At 42.5% G+C, this 20,491-nt stretch overlaps 1 protein-coding gene across 1 annotated transcript in view; it reads right to left on the minus strand.

Moving 5' to 3' along the window:
- Nucleotides 1-20,491, minus strand: part of PRMT8 (protein arginine methyltransferase 8) — an 87,248-nt gene that overhangs the window by 36,938 nt on the left and 29,819 nt on the right. Inside the window, 2 exon segments of the mRNA XM_039869127.1 lie at nucleotides 1,545-1,700; nucleotides 13,784-13,969. Of these exon segments, the coding sequence (XP_039725061.1) occupies nucleotides 1,545-1,700; nucleotides 13,784-13,969 (342 nt within the window).

A 20,491-nucleotide genomic window follows, 5' to 3' on the forward strand; every position in this document is an offset into this window, starting at 1 on the left:
CCGCAGACTTAGAAGTCAATGACAGGCGGCCCTGCCTCTGTCTGTTCAGTGCTTGGCTACCCATGTGTCCAGCCATGACTGGAGATGAGACGGGGCCTTAGAGACAGCACTGGTAGAGAAGGCAATGGGGATCACTGGGTGGTCTCAAGTTCAGCTCTGAGGCTCTGTGAGTTCATTGGAAGTGGAGTATGTCCCTGGACAGCAGGCCTCCATCCTGGTGAGGAGGGTCTTATAAAGGAAAGCTGGAAGGTGAGGAGGGGCGGTACCCATGATGATGACAGGACTTGAACTTGGGCATCTGGATTGGCCCCATATTGTCAACATGTGCTGCAGCTGAGTACATTGTAGTTTTTCTGATCAATGCTACACAAGAGGTGCCTTGTGCACACTGTGTGCTTTCTAGAAGACCCTCTATAGCCAGGGCCCAAGCGCTTTCCGAGTCAGGCATGGACGAGGAACGTTGTCCATGCTGGAGACTTAGGGGCAGGCCTCTGAGGTGAAGGTTGGCCAAGGGCATTTGGAGAGCTGTAGTCAACTCGGGAGCTTGGGGTTCTCAAGACAGGCTAGAGCTTGACCCAGGTAAATGCAAAGAGAGTGAAGCCTCACTGACAGCTGCCCAGCTCTTCATAGGCCTCTGCAAATGGGCTAGCTGTCTCATGCACATGCTGTGAGTTTGATTGTAGTGTGCCTTAATTTTGATCAAGATTAATTCCCATTTTCCAGCCCTAGACCCATTGCATTTTTCAAATGTCAGCGTGTAGCTCAGAGCTCTCTTTTTCAAAATTTCTTCCCAGCTCCAGACCCTCCCAGCCCGCCATCATCAGGCTGTGTATAGCTTCATTGTGGGAGCCAGAGGCAGGCTGAGAGGTTTTCCAGAGGGTCAGCTTCCACTTCTAGCCAGAGAGGCTGCAATGGCCTGAGCAGCAGAATTTAGGTCTACCAATTTTCCCTTTAAAGAACAAAGGAAGAGAGTTTTCTTATTATCTCCTGAGGCCCTATCCCAACTATACCAATAAACACTGAGCATTTGTCATATGTCAGGTACTGTTCAAAGCACTTTACATATGTATTAAACTCACTTATCTCTCACAATCATCCCATGGGCAAGGTGCTGTTATCATGCCCATTTTATAGATGGGGAAACTGAGGTACAGAGAAGGAAATTGCCCATGGTTACACATCTCGTAAGTGGAAGAGCAGAGATTCAAACCAGAGCACACATGCGTAACGATGCTGCACTGCCTCTCAGACCGACAGGAGGACTAAGCACTCTAAGGTAATGATGACACTAAAATTGTTTATGAAAAGTCGAAAATCCTCTGCAAATGTCAACAGTCCCCAGGGCAAGGAGCAGTGCCTGGGTGACAGGAAGCCATGGGAGGTTGCCCTGTCTCCTGAGAGTCACACTTGATTTTCTCCTTAAGGGTGCGACCTCAGCACCCAAAGAGATGGACTAGGGTTTGTACTTCTAGAAAGGGCCAGAGAAGATCGAGGGCAGGACTGGCTCTGCGGAAGCCCTGTGAGGGAGGGAGCAGCATGCTCACCCCAAACACCTTCTTGGCGCCTGCCTTCGCAGCAAACATGGAAAGGATCCCAGTACCACTCCCGACGTCCAGCACCACTTTATCTTTGAACACGTGCTTGTTGTGGTACATGGAGTTCCGGTAAGTGAGCGTCCGCACCTCATCCTTCAGCATTTCCTGTATGGAAAGAAAAGAAAATATTGATGTATTCAAGGCACCTGGTAGCACACCAGGGTCATGGGCCCCAGGACTGTCCCACCAAATTTCTTCAAGGATCTTGACGATGTCACCAGGCAAGCCACAAAAGAGTACCATGGGGTGGCCGGGCCAGCGGCTGCCTGCATCATTACAAATAACTCCAGACCTAAAACTCTACCCAAGAAAGACAGCTTTGTGCTGTCAAAGGAGAAACTCTTGTCCAGACCTGGGAAAGCTCCAATTTTCAAAAAAATAAATAAAATAAAATAATAAAATCAGTACAATGCAGCATGATGGATTCGAGTTACACTTGAAACCAAAACCCTGTCATGGTAAGAGAATTGCCCTTAAGCAGGTTATTAAAGGAAACCTTTGTGTGCATACTATTTTTATTGGTTTGTTTTTAAGAATAGAAAACGTGTTCCTTTATCTACAATTACTTAAGGGCTTTGTGGTAGGAAAGAAACTAATTACCCATTACAACTATCTCCAGCACAAGGAGAACATGATTAATCTGTGTGGAGGTGAGGCAGGGGCTTCGTCCCTTCAAGGTATCAGCAAACACTCTGGCCAATAATATTGGGACTTTTTTTGAATAATTTCAGTATAATGTTTTTAGTATAACTTGCATACAATAAAAAGCACAGATTTTAAATGTATGGCTAGGTTTAAGAGTTTTGACAAATGTATTCCTGCGTAACCACCATAATCAAGATATAGAACATTTCTGTCACCCAGAAAGTCTTTCATGCCTATTTGCAACTAATCCTCACTCCCACTCCAAACAACCAATGATCTAATTTCTATCACCAAAGCTTCCTTCTGCCAGTCTTAGAACTTCATATAAACTGAATCATACAGTATGTACACTTTTGAGATTCATTCATTTTCTTGCATGTATCTAAGGTTTTTTCCTTTTTTGTGTTGCTGCTATTGTTGTAGTTCTTATTCTTGTTCATGTTGTTGACTAGTATTCCATTATATGAACATACCACAATGTATTTATCCATTACTTGAATAAATATCTAGGAATGGGTTTGTTGGGTCTTAGTAGGTGTTTAATTTCATTAGAATTTGCCTAACAGTTTTTCAGAATAGTTGTGCCATTTTATGATCCCACTAGCAATGCATGAGAGTTCAAGTTGATTCACATGCTGGCCAGTTAGTCTTATCGGTCTTTTTAATTTTACTTATTCTAGGGGATATGAACTGGTATCTCATTGTAGTTTTAATTGCATTTCCCTGGTGGCTATTGATGCAGATAATTGTTCATGTGTTTATTGATTATTCATATCTATCTTCTTTTATGAAGAGTCTGTTTCATCCTTTTTTTTTTTTTGAGCTATTTATCTTTTCCTTATTGAATTATAGGAGTTTATATATTCTGGAAACAAATCTATACATATTGTGAGTATCCTAATCTGTGGTTTGCCTTTTCAATTTCTTATAGTTGTCTTTTGAAAAGCAGTTTTTAATTTTAATTTTTCATTTATTCTGATTAGAATTTGTTGTGTCCTGCCTAATCTTTGTCTACCTCAAGGTCACAAAGATATTCTCCTATGTTTTCTTCCAGAAGTTTTATAGTTATGGCTTTTACTTTTAGGTCTATGATTCATGTTAAATTAATTTTTGTATGTGGTATATTTTAGGGATGTGAGCTCATTTTTTCATACACATAGATGGCTCAAGCACCAGTGTTCATTTACCCACTGAATTACACGGGGGAAGATCCTTCGGAACAATTCTTCATTTGTTCCAATTATCTTGCCACCTTTGTCAAAAATCAATTGACCATACATATGTGTCCTCTCTGATTTGTCCCATTAGTATACCACTTCAACACTGAGTTGATTACCATAGTTTTATATTAACTTTGAAATAAAGTGGTGTCAATCTTCCAAATTTGTTCTTCTTTTACATGATTATTTTGGTTTATCTAGATCCTTTGCATTTTCATATACATTTTAGAAGCTAGAAGCAGTTTGTTAATTCATGCAGAATAGCCTCCTAGAGTTGACTGGAATTGCACTGAATCTATAGATGAATTTGAGGAGAATGAGTATCTTAGCAATATCGAGTCTTGCAATCCAAGAACACTGATACAGTTTTTCATTTATTTATGTCATGTTTATTTTTCTCTCTGCAATGTTTTATAGATATCAGCAAAAAGCTCTCATGTTTTTTCCATTAAACTTATTCTTAACTATTTTATTTTATGGTACCATATATGGTATTTTTAAATTTTTATTTTCTAATCATTTTATGTTTTGCAGCCTTGCTCACTTCACATATTAATGCTAACATAATTATTTTTAGATTTCTTTGTTTTTCTATGTAAAAAATCTTGTCACTTGTAAATGAAGACAAATTTTTTCTTTTTTCTTATCTGTATACCTTTCTTATTCTTTCCTCTTGCTGTATTACACTGGCAAAGATGGCTTTTCAATTAAATATTAAATAGAATTGAATCCTTCCTTCGTTTCAGTGATATATAAAGATCACCACTGGGTATAATTTTAGCAGTGGGCTCCCCATAAATGTCTTTTATCAGACTGGAAAAGTTATCTTCTGTTTCTAATTTACTGCGAGTTTTTACCAAGAATTGGTATTGAATTTTGTCACATGTTTTTTCTACATTTATTGAGATGATTAAAACTTCTCTCCTTTGTTCTGTTAATGTGTTGAACTCTATAGATTGGTTTCAAATGTTGAACCAATATTGCTGAGATTAATTTACTAATAAATATTGCTGAGATTTATTTACTAATATTTTGTTGCAGAGTTTTTGTAACTGTATTTATGGGGAATGCTGATCTGTAACTTTCTCTTATCTTCTCTGATAATTAGTTATGCTGAGCTCATTACACATAAGGAAGTGTTATCTCCTGGAAAGATTTGTGTGAAATGGCTATTTTTCTTCCTTAAATGTTTAATATAATTCACCAGTAAAAATATTGGGGCCTAGAGTCCTTTTTATGAGAAAATCTTAAATCATGAATTCAATTTTTTTTAATAGATGGAAGGCTAGTTTAGTTTCCTATGCAATCTTACATCAGTCTTGACAAGGTGTTTTCCCAAGGAATCTATCCATTTCAGCTATCAAACTTATGGGTATAATAGTGTCATAATATTCCTTAATTACCTGTTAGGTGTCTGTATGATCTTCAATGATGTCCTTGCCTTCATTTATTTATAATTTGTGTTTTTGTCTGATTTTTTTTTATCAGTTTAGCTAGGTGTTATCAACTTAGTCTATTCAAAAACCAACTTTTGGCTCTGTTGGTTTTCTTTAATGTTTGATTTCTACTTCATTGATTTCTGCTCTCATCTTTCTTATTTTCTTCCTTTCACTTACATGGATTTTATTTCCTCTTCTTTCTTTATTTCATCAGGTGAAAGCTTTGGTTGTTGATTTTATACCTCCGTTTTTCTCTAATAAAAGCATTAAAGCTATAAATTTCCCTCTAAAGATTGCTTTAACTGCATTCCACAAATATTCATATATTGTGTGTCTTAGTTCAGGCTACTCTAACAGAATACCCTAGACTGGGTGACTTAAAAAACAATCTTTTATTTCTCATAGTTCTGGAGGCTTGGAAGTCCAAGATTAAGGTGCCAGCAGATCCAATATCTGATGAGAACCTGCTTCCTGGTTTGCAGATGTTTGTCTTCTTGTATCCACACATAACAGAGAGCAGAATGAGAAATCAGGCCCTCATGTCTCCTCTTGGAAGGGCACTAATCCCATTCATGAGGGCTGACCCTCATGACCTAGTTACCTCCCAAAAGTCACACCTGCTAAGACCATCACATTGTGAAATTCAAGGGGACACAAACATTCAATCCATAGCAATGTTTTCACTATCATTCCATTTGGAATATTTTCTAATTTCTTGTGATTTCTTCCTGACCCTGTTCTCGGTGCTGCTTGATTTCCAAATATTTGGAGATTTTCTAAATAATCTATTGCTTTTTATTTCTAATTTAGTGCCATTATGATAAAAAAATACCATTTCAATTTTTTGAAATTCATTGAGATATGTTTATGACCCAGCATATGATCTATCTTAGTGAATGTTTCAATATGCATGAAAAAAGAATGTGCATTCTGTAGATTAGGCAGGACAAAATGTTCTATAAATGCCAATTAGATCAGATTGATGATTATGTCAGAAAATTGTTCAAGGTTTCTACAGCCTTACTGATTTTTTGGTACATTTGTTCTATCAATTACCAAGAAAGAAGTGTTAAAATAAATTTTTAACTATGATTGGAGATTTGTATCTTTCTCACTTTAGTTCTGTAGATTTTGCTTCATGTTCCTGAAGCTCTGTGCACACATGTTCAATGGCTTTGTAGCATGTCACCTTAGTCACCTGAGATACATTGCACGGAATTCTTTTTCTATTGTGTTTCCAGTTAGAATGGGTCACAGGGAGACTCCTGTGAGATTTGGAAGGTACGAAGGAGGAAGGAACTGTTTTATAGTACACACATGTCATTGCTGATGTATTGATTCACCTTGTTAGCATGAAGCAGCAGCTGGGCCTATCATTGTTCTGCCTTCCCCTTCAGCTTCTCTGATTCCTGGGTCAGGTGTGTGTGTGTGTGTGTGTGTGTGTGTGTGTGTGTGTGTGTGTGTGTGTGTGTTTAGCTCCACGGTGAAACGCCCTAGGCTCTATATAGGACAGGGATCCCCAGCACTAGTATTGTCGCCTCAACTCCACCTCCGATCATCAGGCATTAGATTCTCATAGGAGCACCAGTCCCTGGTGCCAAAAAGTTGGGGGCTGCTGCTATAGGATATGCTTACCACCAAGGTCAAAGGTAACAGAATGAACATGTGTTTAGCCTGTCCTTGAAGGGCTCAAGCTCACACTTATGGGTTCTAGCTGCTCCTGATCTCCCCCTATTTTACATCCATATTCCGTTTCTGACTACCTGTCCTGTAGAATATATATATATATATATACACACACACATACACATTCTACTGGATCTGCTTCCATTGTTGAACCCTGACGGATACAGAATTTGTTACTAAGAACAGGAATCCTGAGGAACGGAATCTAAAGATGCATTCTCTGAATTGGTTCTGAGTTTAAAGGCCCTAATAACTCTATTGCCACTGGCAAAAAGGACACTGGTAGTCAACAGCATAAAATGGCAAAGGAGTTACTCAAGTTTTAGCTTTAGATAACTGTAATAAAGTACCTATAGGAGACAAGACTGGATGGCCAAGTATTTGTTATCTTAACACATTTTACTCAAAATAAGTAGTACGATGGGGTGAGTTGGTTGGTTGATTACTACTAATTATGCTAAGAAAACTTGGAGAAAGAAAATCACAAGTAGAAGAATTTAAAATTCCCAACTCAGGGTCTGTATATAGCACCTAAAAGCTTCCATGACTTCTCTGAAAAATGAAACAAAATTTAGTTCCTGTAGGTGCAGGGCCAAGATTTCTGAAACCAAATCCAAAGTCTAATCCTGCAAATATCTGAATTACAACACAAGTTGAATTCCTATCCTTGTTGGATTTCTTGTGTTAAAGTTGAGGCAACTGTTGGTAAGAAATGGGCCTGAAAATTGGAATGGGAATACATAGGCAAATTCCGATGAAGCTGGGACCACAAATCCCTAAATTATACAGTCTCCTTTGCCAGTAGAAGCATCTACTACCCCTGTCTGAGGGACAATCGTATCGGCTTCCCTTGAAGTACTTGCTTGCCAGATACTGCTGATTCTCCCCAGGACCTACCCTAACCAACTTTCTTTGGTACTATTGTTTCAACTAGATTCGACTCCAAGTAGGATGTATAAAGTGTGATTCATGGTGGGGCAGGGGGAGGAGGTTAATACATCTCAAAAGAAATGCATGATATTTTTGATTTATACAGATTGAAACCTGGGCATATATATGAAAATATATGTTAAGAGTGTGGGCTCAACATGGAAGGAATATAAAGATGGATTGAGCCAAGTTTATTGAGATAGAACCACTAAGCAGAGATTCTGGATCCACTACTTTAGCTCCAGGGGCTCAAAATGCTTCCAACTGTTGATTGGTTTGGTTGACTGAAATAGGGACCCAAAATTAGCCTATACTAAATGAAATTGAAATGTCAGAATTTCCTCAGTATACTAAAGAGGAAGGTATCCAAAGACTTAGGGAGATTGGAATGTTAGAGGGCATTTGTCATGTGAGAACTACTCACGATGCCAGAGAACAAACCTTTCACCACAGCTGTGAGAAATAAATTTGTGAGTAGGGACTAGCATCCTTGAAGATCTCTGTGGTTGCTATTCTCTGAAGGTCAAATATTACAGGAGGGATTTTTACCATCGACCTGAGATCTCTAAATTCAATGAGAATAATATCAAACTGGAATCCTGAGGTAGAAAGATCCAAATTGAAGCATTTGATCACCAAAGATGAGGTGGGCATTGTTACTATAAAGGACATGGAAGCCAAAGGTTATTCAGAATAGTCAGTGGTGCAAAGAACTCTAGGTTGGCTTGTTGATCATAGTGTCTCTAGAAAAGAAATAGGTAGAAAACATACTAAATCCTTGTTTAATATGTTTAAGCAGAAAAATCATGAGTGTAGGTCTAGTGAACAGAAGTCTGGCTTGAATCACCAATATAGAGAGTCATAGCCCCTCAGTCGATTCCCAGAGTTGAGCTAGTTTACACACTTAGAACCCCTTGAAACCCTATAGGGAAAAAAATCATGTTCTGTTGCCAAAAATTTATGCTGTTAACTATTCTCCCAGCCTTTTTCCAAGAGGGCCTGCAGCCACTTACCAGGATGATAATATTAGAGAAGAAAAAAAGGCGGGGGGGTGGATTTTTGAAGATTATTGGACACTGGCCCTGAAATGACACTAATTCCATGAGACCCCATCATCCAGAAGACTAATTCTAAAAGACCCATGCTCCACTCACTTTGCCTATTTGATCCCTGCAGAAAATGGAAACGAACCTTGGAGAATGACCATAAATTATCATAAACCTAATCAGGTGGCGATTCCAATTGCAACTGTTGTTTCAATGTGGTTTCATTGCCTGGGCAAACTAGTACAGTTACTATTTTTTATTTCTTTTAGAAATTTATCCACCTATATTTCTTCAAATATTTTCTCTGTCCCATTCTTTCTCTTCTCTTCTAGAACTCCAGGTTTTTACATATTTTACCATTTGATTCTGTCCCACAGTCATTGAGGCTCTGTTCTCTTGACAATATTTTTTTCTCTTTATGGGTGATTCGTATTGACCTGTCCTCAAGTTCATAGATTTTTTTTCTATGATCCCATTCAATAAATATTTGGTTTAATCTTGCTTTTTGTTGTATGATTTCCCCTACTATATCCTGGAGATTTTTTTAAATCATATTTTTATAGTTATTTTGCCATCTTTGTCTGATATTTCTAAAATCTGGGCTATTTATGGATGTTTATATTGATTACTTTTTCTCTTGACTGTGAACAAAATTCTCCTGTTTCTTCATGTCTTATCATTTTTATTTTATGCTGTAGTTGATGCCTAAGGAACAATACTAGCTGAAGTTAGTTGTTATTGTTTTTCCCCAAAAGTAATGTCTTTTCCTTTGTTAGGCAGCTAGAGTGATGGGCTAGTCAGTTCGATCTAATCAGGAGTTTGGGCAGGTTTGGGATGAGTTTATAGCTTTAATCCCTTCTCAGGGACTTGGAATTCAACCACAAAAGCTAAAACATCTTGTATTTGTTTTTCAGGCACTACTTCATGTGCTGCCCTCAGGCTCATATCTTTGATCATGCTAGAAGTTGAATAAGGTAAGGGTTTGGTTAGACCGAGTTCACTTTGGGCTCTAAATTATTTGAAATTAAGCTCAAGCCTTTCACCCCAAGAGATGTCTGGGACCAAACACTACAAGACTGCTAGACATCAAAACTGCAAGACTTCAAATCTATGAGACTATGAGACTGCAGATAGTTTCCCCAAAACCAGGTAGAGGGCACAATGCATGATCCATGCTCTATAAATAGGAACGTAGTAGAGTATAGTGGTTGTGCACACCAATTCTGGAGCCAGAATTCCTGCATTCAAATCATAGCTCCAATGTTGCCTTCCGTGTCTCAATGTCCCCATCTGGAAAATGGGGTAATAAGAGCACCTACTTCATAGGGTTTTGTGATGGTTAAATAAACATCGTAAGTGTTACATAAATGTTAGCTCTGGCTTTTTGTGACAACATCCATGCAGGGAAAATGTTGAGAGTAAACAGAGAATGGAGGCAAAATAATTGCAGTGCTTTCAGAAATCTTTCAATCACAGCCATAGTTAAAAGTCCTTACTGCCTTTCCTGATGGAATTAGATGGTCCTAGAATGTCTGCAGATCCCATTGTTGCTAAAGCAGAGCTGCCCAAGTGTCCCCCTTTAATTCATTGCCTTTCGTCACCTTTTTTGGCCCCTTCTTCCTTTCCCTAAGCCTCCAGATTATACGTGTTAGATCCAAAGGTACGAGCTCTGGGAAGAGAGAAGTGACTTAGCAAACCTTCCCCCACTTGGCCTGCCAAAAGTAAAGGCTCTTCTCTCCTCTACCCCTGCTTTAATCATGCTTGGGAGACAATAGCCTAAAGAAGTCCCAGACATTTCAGACAGAGCATGGCACTCTTCGTTGAGAACAAATCCCAGCTCCCATCTGTGATATGACTTTGTCTCCCAGCTTTCTTGCCTATTAAACACATGACAGCACATTGCCTAATTGCTGAGAAATGAGGCCCCGAAGAAGCTATTTCAAATAACCTATAGCAAGATTGTCAAAAGAAGAGAGCCAACCGGGAGTAGGATGGGCGCCGAGGGCTCGGGGCCTAGGAACACAGCCCCACTGGCAGGCGGCCAAGACACCAAGCCCAGGGCCTAACAAAGACGCTGAGAATTCAGAGCCAGGATCTGGGAGGTCACAGAGCTGGCCCTCTCCACTTTTAGCGGAGTAGGCACACATCTGTCACTTTGTTCCTGTTCCAGATTCCATTCTTCTCAGGGGCCCTGTAATGGAAAGCCACAGTCCTCCCCTTCCTTGTCCTTGCCTTCTTAAGACCGATTACAAAGCTGTCTCTGGATGGAGCCATGGATGGAAGAACAGAAGTGTCCAGGATCACCTTTCACTGTGCTCTCCAGCCCCCAACAGTGCCCTTTGCCAAACTTGGCACTTCTTGTTTACATTTGCAGACTAATCAAACCCAAGCCATCTTCCACCATGTTTTCTAAACACTCACTGATCACGATTAATCAGCAAGCTGGCGGTGCTGCTGCCTGCCCTGTGAGCATCTTGTTAATGACAGAAGAAGAATGCCAAACGGCCAGCTCGGCTCTGGGTGGTGAGATATGGGTCTTGCCCAGACTGAGGAGGCAAAGGCGTTGCTGAGAGCTGTCTAGCACAGAATGTAGATCCCTGGTGCTTGATAAGGAGAAATGAGCAGGCCCTCTCTCTGAGAAGAACAATGTTAAGAGTCCATCCACTTACCCCTCTCCTTTCTTCCTACCAGATGAACCTGGAGACCAAAATCAGGGAGGAGGGAAAGCTCGAGGTAAAGGAAGGCCAGCTAGCCACCCCTACATTAGAGACCTATGCATTTCACTGAAGCCAGAAACTAGGGCTGGCTGGCGGCAGCAGCAGCAGGAAGAACTTAAGCTAGATAATCAGAAGTACTTTCCAATATGAAGGATTGCTAAAGCTATTCTAGGACAGGTTACTAAGGAAAGAAATGTTATCTATGACCTATAGATCCTTTACCCCAACTTAATCAGCCTAGTCTACACTATGTTTATATATATGTTCCATGTACAAATTTGACTTTTCTATCAAAACACGAAATTGAGGGAACCTGGTATAATATTTATTTGATGATCCTTGGCGTCCTCTCTCAGTGGAGATCATAGCCTATTGGATGCCCAGTCATGGTGCTGACCAGGCATTACCGGAGTGATGACATTAGCAGTGGTGTCAATAAACCTTAGCAAATCAGATGATGTGCCACGCCTTGGGTTAGAGGATGGGGAACCAAGTCCTGAAGGAATTATAGAGATTAATAATAGCACAGGAGATCACGTCCCAGGTACCAAAATGTGGCCCGGCAAGAACTTAGCAATTTAGAGGGACGTGTCAAAGGAGGCTCCATAGGGGCATGGAGCCTAAAGACTAGAGAAGAGTAGGCATAAGCTACACATCATGGTTGGTTGTTTCTATCAGGTAGATCCAAGGGGAGGCATTTGGGAGCCCCCAGAACTGCTGTTTCTTCTCAGGAAATGCCCTGAAATAGGTGCCTAGAGCCACCAGCTCATTAGAATTTGTTGCATAGAGGATATATGCTTTAATTAAGGGCAGGGTCTTGAGGAGAGGAGCTCCTGCCCCCTGGAACCTCTCACAGGCCTAGGACAGGATTTTATGCACCATCCCAACCCCTCACCCACATTGGATCAGGATCACTGAAGGTGTAACAGCTCACCTATTTGCCCTGAGAAGGCATTTGATCCACCAAGAGCTGCAAGCTTGACTGCACAGGCCTTCCTGGGCCAGGACCCCCAGAACTAAACACAAGGCCCAATCTCCTCACCCCTACCGCAGAGCAGGCCCCAGGCCTAAGCTTTTGTGTGAAGAGCAGTTCTCAGGGGGCCCAACCTTGAGTCTCCCAGGCTGAGCCTCCAAGTCTAGAAGTAGCCGAGGGACCCTGCCTCCACTCTCTACCTCCCAGTGGAATTGCAAATGAACCAGAGGAACAAAGTCAACATTTTCTGCAAGAAAGAATGATTTTAGAAGCTGTATGGCATCATAGTTAGGAATGAAGCCCCTGAGCCCAAAATGTGAAGGTTTCATTTCTAGTTCTGCCGTTTATTAGCTAGTGACCTTATGCACAAATGAACCAGCAAGGATAAACAAAAGTTAATCTGATCCTTAAGGTCTTATATCCTCATCTGTAAATTAGGGACAAATAATAATACCAACCTCACAGGGTTGAGCTGAGGAATAGATGAACCAATAATAGAAAATGCTTGGTAGAACACCCAGCATGTTGTAAGCATTCAAAAAAAAAAAAATGCTGGCTGTTATTATTAAACACGTTTCTGGTAATGGCAGTATCACATTTTAATATAGAAAGGGTTTACAGAAGCATCTAATTGGAAGGGGGAGCTTCGAAACTTATTTTGAAAATGCACTTGCATAGCAAGCAAACCTTTGTTCCTTTTTCAATATTTCTTTATATCACAAGGGGATAATAGAAATATTTTCTTTCTAGGGTTCTTAGGAAGATTAAATGAAATGATACATATACTGTGCTTAGAACAGTAAGCACTCAGTTAATGTTAGTTGTTTATTTGGGGTGGCTTGAAAGAGTGTTGGAGGTGATAAGGGCAGGGTGGGGGTAAATTACTGTTGTGCTCCCACAGTAGCCAGGATGCCTCTTGTCAGGAAGATCTGTTTCTGTTACAGCTCACATAGACCTTCCCTGCTATGGTGTAAGACAAGCATTTACATATAAGAATTTCCCAAGAATCGATCAGGGTATCAGACCTGGGCCAGGTTTTCAAGGAAGGTTGATGTATTTTTTTTTTCCCCTGGAGGCACTCATTCATTGGTCTAGGATGAACCTAAGGGTTCATGTTCATCCCTGCCTGAAGAATGGACACTGTGACCTTCAAAAGGCCTTTTTGGCCTCAGGACCGTAGCTGCAAAGCATCTGAGCTCCAAGAGCAAGGACCGAGGACGTCCAGTCCACCTGGATCACCTGGACTGAGGGTTGGGCAGACACAAGTGCCCAACCGTAAAACAGAGAAACCTTGAGCACTCCTTCCTCACCCACTAAGAAACACAAACACCCATTTTTACCTACTCACCTGCTCCAGGCCAGGCCCTGATCCCCTCCCAGAGGGGCCCAGGGATGGAGAGAGGGTCAGGGGCCTCGGGCCAATGGGAGAACTCACTTCATGACAGCAGAGTTGAACACATTATGCTGTCTCAGAGAACAGTGATGAAACAGGAGGGCCAAGCTCGCCCCAATCCGCCACTAGGGTGGTTTACCTCGTGGATCCCAAAGTGGGCATAGGAGTCGAAGTAATAATCTCTCGAGGTCATCTCCTCGGGGTTCAGCAGCTTGGACATCTTACCCCGTCCCGGACAGCTGGGTTGAGTGGACACATGATGGACACATTGCACAGGCTTGGGTGGGACGACAGGCTGAGGGGGCTGAGAAGGGGGACTGCTCACCTGAAGGAATAAAAGGGGAGCCTGGTATTAACACTGGCAGTGAGGTCCTGCTCTCTGAGACTCGCCCCCGCCCCCCGCCTTCCTTCCCACACCTTGAGCCCAGTTCCAATCAGCCACAGCAGCCACTCCTGAGGGATGGATGGTGCCTTCAAGCTTTCTGGCAGTCACATTGATGGCTGAGGCAGCATGCTACTCAGGAGCCAAACAGACCTGGATTTAACCCAGTTCCAGCTCTTACTAATCAGGTGATCTGAGCCCCAGTTTCCATATATATTAAATGGGGACAATAATACCTTCCTTTGGAGGTGAATAGTAAACATTCTATAAAGGGAAAGATGTATAGCATAGCATCACATAGCATGATTCCAGAGCCAATCTCTTAAAACTCAAATCCCAGCCCTGCCACTTACTAGATATACAATTTGGGGCAAAATTATTAACCTCATAATGCTTTTGTTTCCCCACATCTAAAATGGGAATAAAATGGTCCCCATCTCCTAGAGCTGTCCTGAGGATTAGACAAGTTGGTATTTGTAAAGTGCTTAGGAAACAGCCAAGCGCACACTAAGTGTTTGTTAAACTAAAATAGTGCCACATTCACCCTCAGGAAGATCACGCCCATGGGCTTCTCTCCACCCAACAGGCAGCACTTGGCTCCCAAAATGCAGGTCTCTTAGGTTCTGGTGACTCACATCTGTTGTCTTGCCCTCTGGTTTCTGATTCACAGTTCTCCGAACTTCAGCAGATTACTGTGAACTGTGAAGACCCTAACTGATGATGACATGCCCAGGTACAACAGTTATTGTTCTTTTTGGGACCCCAATCCCAACACTTAGCCCAGCTACACACCCAACTGCTGCTGCCCATCGCTGATCACTCTTCCTCCTCTTCAGGCCAAGGGGAGGAGGAAGAAGGAGATGGAAACTCAGAGAACTTCTGGGGCAGAAGCACAATTGTGCCAGAAGAGCCTCCTCTCCCTGCAGTGTAGGAAATCCAGGTGTGCACAGCACAGCAATGACTGACCTCAAAGCAGGGAAGCATATTTTAAAAGCAGAGAGGCAATAGTATCCAGGAGTTGGTCATCTGGGGCTGGGACTCAGGGCTCCTGGATCCTATCCTGGCTCTAGTAAAATTAAAAATAGATATCAAGAGGCAGATAGAACAGTGCAAGAATACAAGCCCTTGGGGTCACACTGCCTGGATTTGAAACCCAGCCCTGCCACTTGTTGGCTGACAAATGACCTTGGAAAGTCATTTGTCATCACTGTGTCTCAGTTTCCTCCTCTGCAAAGCAGAGAATATGATAAAAACTACCAGAGGGAGCTGTCAGAAAGTTTGAATGAGTTAATAGATGTAAAGAAATTAGAACACTGCTTGGCATATAGTAAGCGCTTTATTATTATTATTATTATTATTATTATTATTATTAGTCAGATTACATAAACATGTCCGTGTTCTCTGCCTCAATTATCTCATTTGTGAGCTGGGTCAACTCAGATTTCCTAGCCCTTTCCCTGCAAAGTAAACAGGGAGGTCCTAGGACAGAGCAAGATCAAGAAATCCCAGTGACTCTATCCCTTTATCATGCTGTAGACACAGCTCTAAGACTGCCCTATGTCTCGGACTGGAGGGGAGCCAGCTGGGGGATGTGATGGTCCCATTTTCCTGGTGTATCTAGGCTACAGCCTCTGGGAAATAAGCAGACTTCCCAGTTTAGCAACATCAGATTTTAGGTCAGTGAAATCCTGGGCTGGCTGGCAGAGGCAATTGGGGCTACCTCATTAGAATGCAGCAGGTGTGCCCACCCTCATCTTGGGATGTTGGTCATGGTCTTCAGGAGGCTAAAAATAGACTGTGTCAATTGCACACTCCCGTGCTGGCTGCAGAGTCACCTCTAAAGCTGAAAAAGGCTCTGTGCATGAAACTGACCCCAATCTTGAATCTATTTAAATATATCAAGGAGAGAAAAAGGCCTAGCTGATCCAGGCAGAATGTGTGGTCAAGGTTACAGGGGCCTCTTGCAACTCTTAGCTGCCATTCAACTATGATTCCAAGGTCCCCTTTTCCATAGGGCCCCCTGAGACTCTTTTCTCAGCAGCCAACTTACAAAGTGTCTACCATGCATTTATGAGCCAAAGCAATGAATAGATATGGGGCACTCAGCTGCATAACCACAGGTCATGGGGACAAAAAGGTGACTGTGATTCAGTCCCTGGTGCCATGGGCTGTTAGCCCAGCTCAGCCTCCTGCAGAGGGGACTTGCACTCTGCCCATCAGCTGATGGGTGTGCCCTGTCCCAGGAGGCTGAGAGCAAGGTGGGAAATAGCAGTGACCCAAGATCCCTGGATATTCAGCTACCTGGATGGTCTTGTCATTCCAGAACTACCTACTGAGCATCTGCTTTGGCGAGGCACTGTGTTGTTCCTATGAAAGATACAGACATACAGGACAGCACCCTCAAAGGACTCTGCTTTCTAGTAGGGGTATAAGACCTTTGAGGGCCCCACTAGAGGATGGAATAAAGTTTGTTTTACAAGAGAAGTTCAAGAAAATTGTTCTGGGAGCTCAAAGGAGAAAGAATTCACTCCACTTTAAAGAATCAGAAAAGCCTGGGATAGCTGCAGTGGGGTAGGTGGGGACCTTTCTGAGTGGAATTCAGCAGGTGAAGATGGTGTGAGAGAACTCTAGGAGGAGGGGAAGGCTTGAGCTAAAAGGTGAAGGGGTGGGAAAGCAGTGAGCTTGTTTGGGGAGCAACTTGGCGGAGACAGTAGGAGATTCAGCTAAAAGAAAATTATGGCCAGGCAAAGACGTAATTAAACACAAGACAATGGGGAGCTGTTGACGGTTGGTAACCAGGGAGTTCTATGTTTGAGCTCTACTTTAGGAAGATTAATGTGGTGGCAGTGTACTGGAGGGGCAAGGAGAAAGGAAGAATGCAGGGATTGGCATTGGAGAGAAGAGGTATGAACTTATGAGGCTATTTGCAAAATCCAGAGAAATGATGGAAACCTGGAATACTGCTGTGATGGAGGGGCTGCCTGCCAGAGAAACTGTAGAAATAGAATCTATGGGAGTTGGCCACTGACGGCACATCAGGAATCAAAGATGACTCCAACAGTTCGAGCCTGGGGGACTAGGAAAATGGTGGTGATATCAACAGCAATAAGCAAATCAGTAGGAAGGACAGTTTGGGGAAGAGGAAATAATGAATTTCAATTTGGATATGTGATATGTGAAATGCCATTGCATCATATAAAAAAGATGTCTAGTAAGCAGACAGTAATGTAGTCCCAGTCAATAAATATCATAAGCAAAATTAAAAGGCAAGTGATAAAATCTGAATATATTCCTACCTTACATGGCAGACAAAGGTTAATATCCTTAATATGCAGAGAGCTCTTACGAGCCAATGAGGAAAAGATAAAAATCCCCAATCTAACATTGGACGAGGGATCTTATAGCCAATTCACATAAGAAAAAGTACGAACGACAAATTAACATCCAGCAAAAATATTTAACCTGCCGAGAAAGCAGGTAACTTTAAATTAAAACAAAAGTGTTGTAATTTTTAAATACTAAATAAACTCAATTCCCCAAAAACTACTAAAACTCTGTATTTTTGATAGGTACTTTCATATACTTCTAGCGAGACCTTTTTGGAAGGGAGTTTGATAAAATCCATTAAAAACATTAAAAATCACTAATCTTTTAGCCCAGTAATTTTTTTTTTTTTTTTTTTGGAATTTATCATGAGAGAAGAATCATGGTTAATCATAAACATGTAACTCTAAGAATTTTTTGAAAGCATTCTTCATAATGACAAAAAAATAGGAGTCGACCTAGTGGTTCCACAAAGCAAAACTGATTATATATGTAAACTATGGCCATTCACACAGTATAATGCTACTCAGCCTCTTAAAGTGTTGCGAGAGAGTGTTTGATAACACAGAATTATAATCACGGTAAACCGTGGGCTGAGGAGAAAAAGTAGAAGAAGAATAGACAGTGTGATTGCATTTTGAAAATTAAAACCTATTCATACCTGTGTGTGATGAGGAGAGGCTTGGGAGTTGTCACAGGGTGTTAGATTGTGAACAGTTAATTCTTTTCTTTCTTGTGCTTATCTTTCTTTCCAGAGCTGCCATTCGACTGTGATTCCAAGGTCCCATTTTCCCCAGCAGCCAACTTACAAAGTGTCTACCATGCACCACACACCGCATTTATGAGCCAAAGCAATGAATAGATATGGGGGGGCCACTCAGCTGCATAACCACAGATCATAGGGACAAAAATGTGACTGTGGTTCAGTCCCTGGTGCCGTAGACTGTTAGCCCAGCTTGGCCTTGCACTCTGCCCATCAACTGATAGGTGTGCCCTGTTCCAGGAGGCGGGGAGCAAGGTGGGAAATAGCAGTGACCCATGATCCCTGGGCATTCAGCTACCTGAGTGGTCTTGTCATTCCAGAACTATCTACTGAGCATCTGCCGTAGTGAGGCACTGTGCAGTTCTGTGGGAGAAACAGAGATATATAGGAACCCGTTAGGTCCCCATATAGGCACATAGAAACTCATATAGGAATCCAGACATCTCTGGAAGCTATTAAAGATGATTCAGGCATAGTGGAAGAACCTTGAGAGGGGCTCTGAAAATGGCCTTTGGCCCATTTGCCTGCCTTCTGATGGCCCTGAAAAGACTCAAGGAACATAAGGACTGGGTCTTGAGGGATGACTGTGGGCTCATCTATAAAATCAGATGTCCCGACTCCTCCACGGGCCACAGTGAGCAACCAGAGGCTCTCGGTGAAGGCCGCCTTCGAACATTAACCAGGCTTGTATATGTTGGCTGACAAGTCAGCAAAAGATTAGAAATCACGCAGGGGAGGAAGCCAGACTGACCCCAGCCTCACCACCTCAGTCTCCCCACAGCTGTGGCCATCACAGCTCCAATTTGATCCCCGTGCTGACGTCCCTTCCCACTGGACATTTGAATCTCTCTAGCCCAGCAGTTTGGGACTTGTGCCTAGGTCACCCTAAAGTTCCAGCTCTGCCTGCTCTGTCCTCGTGTTTGGTTCCGGTAAGTATTTTTACATAATTGCCTCCAGCCTTGACCAGGTGCCCCAACACATAGAACAAGCCGTGCCTCGCTCTCTCCTCACTTCCTCCCAAGGGCCACAGGCTCACGGCACTGCTATTTGTGGAAGGTCTCCCAATGCTGTCCACTTTCCTGATCTGCTGAGGGTCACGTCTCACTGTTAGAATGTGTGACTTTGTCTGCTATTCTCAGTGCCAATTACTAATCAAGACTCTTCAGACGCTAACCTTCCTCTATGCCTGGCCTTTCCTGGGACACCTTCAGCACAGTTTTTCTCCCTAGTATACCATCTGCAATTGTCCTAGTCTACTTCATTCCAATGGGATGAACAGGCCCAGGCCCCACTAACTGCTGAGATAAAATAAAGGGCTGCAGGAAGCACCTAAGCTGGAAATCAAGAGGAGAATGGCTTCCTAAAGAAATGTGCGAGCTGTTCCTCTAAGAATGGGTGGGATTTCCAGGGGCAGGAGTGGGGATTCAGGCTGAGCATTTTTTATCTAACCCCACTACTACCTGAAAATGAGGGTAGATGGTTGATGATGATCTTTGACATTGTTTGAGAACCCACTGTGTGCCAGGCACTGTGTGAAGTACTTTATAAATATCATCTAATAAAATCCTTACAATAACTCAACGAGCTACAGAAATTTCAAAATGAAGAAATCGAAGCTCAAAAAATTCAGTCAATTGCCCGAGCCCAGAACTAGCAAGTAACAGAGCCAGGACGTAAACCAATATCCGTTTGATGCGAAAGCCGTGCTCTTGACACAGATACTCTGGTTAGCTCAGTTCAGTCCTACCCAGCTTAACTGAGTTACTGAGCCAGTCCTCATGATCAGAAATGGATAGCAAAACTGGCTCAGCAGGAAGCCCAGGCCTGGGGGAAGAAAGAGGATCAACAGGCAATAGCTAAGCAGAGGAAAGTGCCTTGATGGAGGTAGGCACATGCAGGCACCTCCCCGACGTAGCCCAGTTCAGAAGGAAACGGCTCGACTCCAGTTTGTAAAAGGATAAGCTGAAGCCACACAAGGAAAGGCATGTGTCTAGGGTCACAAAGGCCAGTTGAGGACAGGAATCTCTAAGAAGATAAGAAAGGTGTGGTGGGGAGAGGAGAAAGAGGCTCGAAGGAAGAAGAGTGGGGGTGAAGGAGATATGAAGGGGGAAGTGGCAGGGGCAGAGAGAAGCCAGCTCTTTCTGCACTAGGCAGCTGAAGCTAACCCAAGCCCGTGGGGCTATAAATGGCTCTTACTGGCATCAGCCCAAGTCGTGAAAACGATTTTCCTGAGAACAAGAGGCTCCACATGAGGAGCCAAATCCTGCTCTGTTTTCCAAATGTCAAGAGAGCTTTTTCTAACCTGAGTCGTCTGTCCTCAGCAGCAGCCTGCCTGGCCAGAGGCCCCATGGAGGGACAGAAAGGGGACTGCAGGGGTG

This window comes from Pteropus medius, unplaced genomic scaffold (genome assembly GCF_902729225.1).
Source record: "Pteropus medius unplaced genomic scaffold, Ma_sr-lr_union100, whole genome shotgun sequence".
NCBI classification, from domain to species: Eukaryota; Metazoa; Chordata; class Mammalia; order Chiroptera; family Pteropodidae; genus Pteropus; species Pteropus medius.